We start from the raw sequence: 4,270 nt of genomic DNA, 5'->3' as shown, positions 1-4,270 counted from the left end.
ATGACCTTTTGACAAGATTCTGGGCATTGCCTTATATTATGCACTCTATTAATTACAGATGGATTTGTACCTTTATAAGAGACTCATTGTGGCAAAATTACAATGAGCTTTTTGTGAGAAAGATGTTGGTGGGGTCTATGTCAGCTTGCTAACTTTGTATTATTATCCAGCCAGATGCAGACCGTTTTCTTAGTCAGCCCATTCTTAGCTTTCTCTCCGTATATTGTGCCTGCACCTACTGGCTGCTTGAGCAGAAGATGAAAATGCTGTACCCATCCAAAACTAGGTAGGCAGTGCAGAGCAGAGGAATCTCCTGTCTACAGTTGCCTGTTTATACTACATAATATTATTACTGCGGGCCTGTGGCTTCAGTTGAAACAAATGTATATATACCCATTTTTGGGGGGGTTTCAATAGAATTGGGAAAGGTTAGAGGTCTTGTCAGGTTTTACTGCTATCTGGGAGATTTCCCCCTCACTTTCTGCACTTGAGCCATCTTTTTGGCAAGACGGGAAAATCTGCAACATACAACAATAAAAAGCTGACAGGGGTTTGAGCACTTAGTAACTTAGCAATCTGCCTGTGTTGTTGTTGTTAGAGAGCTATCCCTTAAAAGAGAACTATGGGTTAACCTTTTTATTCCATAGTTCTCTTAAGGGTCACGGGAGGACATATTCTAGTGTCCTCCCCTGACCCAAAGCTCAGTATATAGCAAGCTATTGCTTACTGTATAACAATATCGCCGCAGCCGGGACGGATCCCGACAATGCTGTTGAGATCCACTCAGCTGGCTGATTGACAGCTGGCTCTGCCTATCTAGAGGCAGAGCCAGCTGTGCCCGCCCCCTCCCCAATGCGTTTCTCCACTCAGCGCTGGGGGATCGGAACAGGGAGGGGGGAAATCCACTCTCTGCAGGGAGATGATTGGAAAGTGAGCGAGCAATGGTATGCGTTCGCTCACTTCCCGATCTATAGAACCGACCTGTGACAGTTTTATTGTCACACGTCGGCACGAACTATGTGGTTGATTGAAAATCACTCACCTCATAGTTCTCCCTTAATGTCCTGTGGAGAACCTTTTTTCCAGACAAGTGAAGGATCTCTCCAACAGAGCCTACGACTGCAGCAATACTTATCGGGAGTTATTATTCTTCCCCACTCTATCCAAAACTAAAGAAAAAACTTTTTGGGAAATATACACTTTTAATGTTTATATGTGAATATGATTATTTGTATTCCCCATTAAATAAAAACGTATTTTAGTTTTTGATCTATAGGTGTTATGATCTTACTGAGTATATGCATTACATGTCAACATTTCATGGCAGATACAAAAGCATTCAAGTAGGTCATTATTTTACAAAAATTATGATTCTTTATTATCAAGTCAGTGTATACTTTACTTTTTAGAATTTACTTACATTTGCCATGTAATCCATGTGCTTTTAAGGCTGACTGCAAGCAGTTGCAAACCTGTTACATACATTTAAATAAGAAAATATAAGCTTGAAAAAAAAAAAAGTCTTTGGGAAGGGGTTCTATGTTAAAGTGCTTTGCATTTGCTGTGCTTCCGGAATATGCTATTGAGGTAATGTACCATTCTTATGGCCACTATAAACAGCATAAACATATTAAACAAATTTTCCTTTGTTCAACTGCTCTCTTTACTTAGCGGAATAACAAAGACGGAGATGTCATCCAAAGAGGCAAGCTTTCCATTTGGTAGCCTCCAGCCACTTTCTTTACGAACTCCTCTTGTCCGAAGAACCAGCTCCTGTGCAGCAAGATTATACCTGTAACACAAACAGACAACCATATAAAACCTAAAATTTTTTTTTTTTTTTATAATATGATGATTTATTTGGCTTTAGAAAGTGTAGTACAGAATAAAGTAAACTATACATACATTTGCTGCAAACCACATATAAGAAATTATTATCTGTCAATTTCACTTGACAAATTTTCATTCGTCTATTGATTATCCTTGAAGCCAACAGGACAGAAATATCCCATATACGCAGTGACTGTTGTATAGGGTATCCTTATGCTTTTCCATTAATAGTAAAGAAGTAAACTGTTTAAGTACACACGTTGAAGCGGAACCCAACACTAACTTTACCCTTTACTTATCTGCCTCCCTCACTACCTGCTGCTCACTAACCTAAAGCAACCTAAACACACCAGTGATGTTTATGTTACATTACGTGAGGAAGCAGAAGACCGGAGAGAAATAGGTAAAATTTAGTGTTGGGTTTTAAAGTGACTCTAAACTCAGGAGTTAAATCTTAAAAATGCAGTCATGTACCTTAACTATTATTAAATTGTATCTCATTTGTGTATCACGTGGCTGTAGGTCCTCAAATCATCTCTGAATTCATGCTGACACTGTCCTTCCTTCTGGAGGGTGGCTACTTTTGTTCCACATAGTCCCTGTGTGTGTTGCGAAGTAGCCACCTCTCCAAACTCGCTCCCATGATGGACTATAAACTCATGTTTAGTTTACTAATTTGTATTGAGATTGTAGTCCATCACAGGAGTGAGCTTGGAGTGGTGGCTACTTTACAACACACACAGGGACCATGGGGAACAAAAGTAGCCACCCTAGAGAAGGAAGGACAGTGTCAGCAAAATTGTGCTGGAGGGTTCCTGGGAGCCTAACAGACTTATGGAAGTTGAAGTCTCAGGACAGAGAGAGACAATGTTAATCTATGCAACACTGGACTACTGCTCCCAGGCTACATAGAGTGGAGGAAGGATTACGTTTCTTTCTCTCCGGTGGATCTCTGAGCATGAGGAGGATATTTTTAGCCATGTGGACCTGCCAGGAGGACCTGTGGAGATCAGCCTGCAGTCACTTGCCCCCAAGATGCTTATGCCACCAACAGAATGATTGCGGTTATTTGCGGCAATGGCACCTCCCAGAGAGAAAGAGAGAGGCCGATGTGCCGAGTGTCGCGGTGAAGACTTGTGCCTACCTGATAAGAATCTGTGTCTGAGACATTATAATGCTGACTAGAGGTATACAGAACACTGGCTACAGAGGGAGACGTCCCTTTCACTGGCCTACATGGAAGTTAACACCAGAGACTATTCTTCATGGGAATGATGAGAAACTAATAACCAGTGAGTTGTGATTATGAGTTATGATTATCATATGAGTGTCCGACACGTCATACAGGCCGACACGTCATACAGGCGGTGTGCTGTAGATAGGACAAGTAACAGAACTATAGGTGCAGTTGTTATTGCCTTACCATACATATAGTGTGTGTGTGTATGTATTTATATATATATATATACAGGGCTCGAAAAATCCACTCGTCCACTCGTCTGTGACGAGTGGACGGTGGAGCCCGACGAGCAGCTTCCCGGCAGGCCGTTGTAATTACACGGCCGGCCAGGAGCTTAACACAGTCAAGTGATCGGGCGTCTCTAGGGACACTCAATCGCTTGTATGAGCATCTGTCACTGCCCTTGCCGGTCCCGAGATACGCTGTGCCCGATGCGGCCGGGACCGGCACGGCTCTGTGACAGGAGATCAAAGTCTGGCATTCCAGCAATCAATCCGGACGCCAGCCTCTGCCTACAAGTCTGTGTGCACCTCCTCCAGAACCGTACCTCTCCCCCATCCACTCGGCTTACTGAGTTTATCCGAGTACCTGACCTATTCTATAGAGTAGGGCAGTTTGGGGCGATGATGCCTTAACGTCTGTGGCGATTTTACTTATCATCCTTTCCACCTGTCCTGTGTGAAGTGACTAGGAATGGGGATTCCGTAGCTGAGCTCCACCTCCCATCCTTAACGGGAATATTGTACAGTCCCCGAGTGCAGGAAGTGATGTATATTACATTACTTCCTGCATTCAGTGTCACTCTCCAGCTAGAGAAGCTGATGAAGCCGATCTCTGCTTCATCAGCTTCTCTGGAGGTCCCTAAGTGACATTAGGGGTCTTGGAGACCACTGATGTCTCCATTATGAGGACCTGTCATGTAAATTGGCTATCCCATAGGGGGCTTCTTAGCCCCCCATGTAATAGCAATAAAGTTGTGTGTTAAAAAAAAAAGAAATATAAAAATTAAAGAATCATAAAAAAAAAATAAAGCATAAAATTTTTTTTAAACGAAAACGACGATTGCGCCTATTGTGTCGCACATGTTACATATCGCCGCAAACATCGGAGTGAGAGCAATAATTCTAGGGCCATTAATCACTGATAACACTAAACTGATGAGCAGTAAAAGCATTTTAATTGTCGCCTATGGGCGTTTTT

General features: G+C 42.5%; 1 protein-coding gene across 1 annotated transcript in view; it reads right to left on the bottom strand.

Annotated features, from left to right (window-relative positions):
* Window positions 1-1,357: 1,357 nt before the first annotated feature.
* LOC108790558 (protein phosphatase 1H-like) overlaps window positions 1,358-4,270 on the bottom strand; it is a 46,921-nt gene continuing 44,008 nt past the window's right edge. The window contains exon 11 of the mRNA XM_018560847.1: window positions 1,358-1,792. Coding sequence (XP_018416349.1) covers window positions 1,651-1,792 — 142 coding nt within the window. The 3' untranslated portion in view covers window positions 1,358-1,650. The remainder of the gene's footprint in view (window positions 1,793-4,270) is intronic.

Source organism: Nanorana parkeri, unplaced genomic scaffold (genome assembly GCF_000935625.1).
Source record: "Nanorana parkeri isolate BGI_ZX_2015 unplaced genomic scaffold, ASM93562v1 scaffold481, whole genome shotgun sequence".
Classification (NCBI taxonomy): Eukaryota; Metazoa; Chordata; class Amphibia; order Anura; family Dicroglossidae; genus Nanorana; species Nanorana parkeri.
The sequence above is the reverse complement of the archived record's forward strand: the minus strand, read 5'-3'. Positions and strand labels throughout refer to the sequence as shown.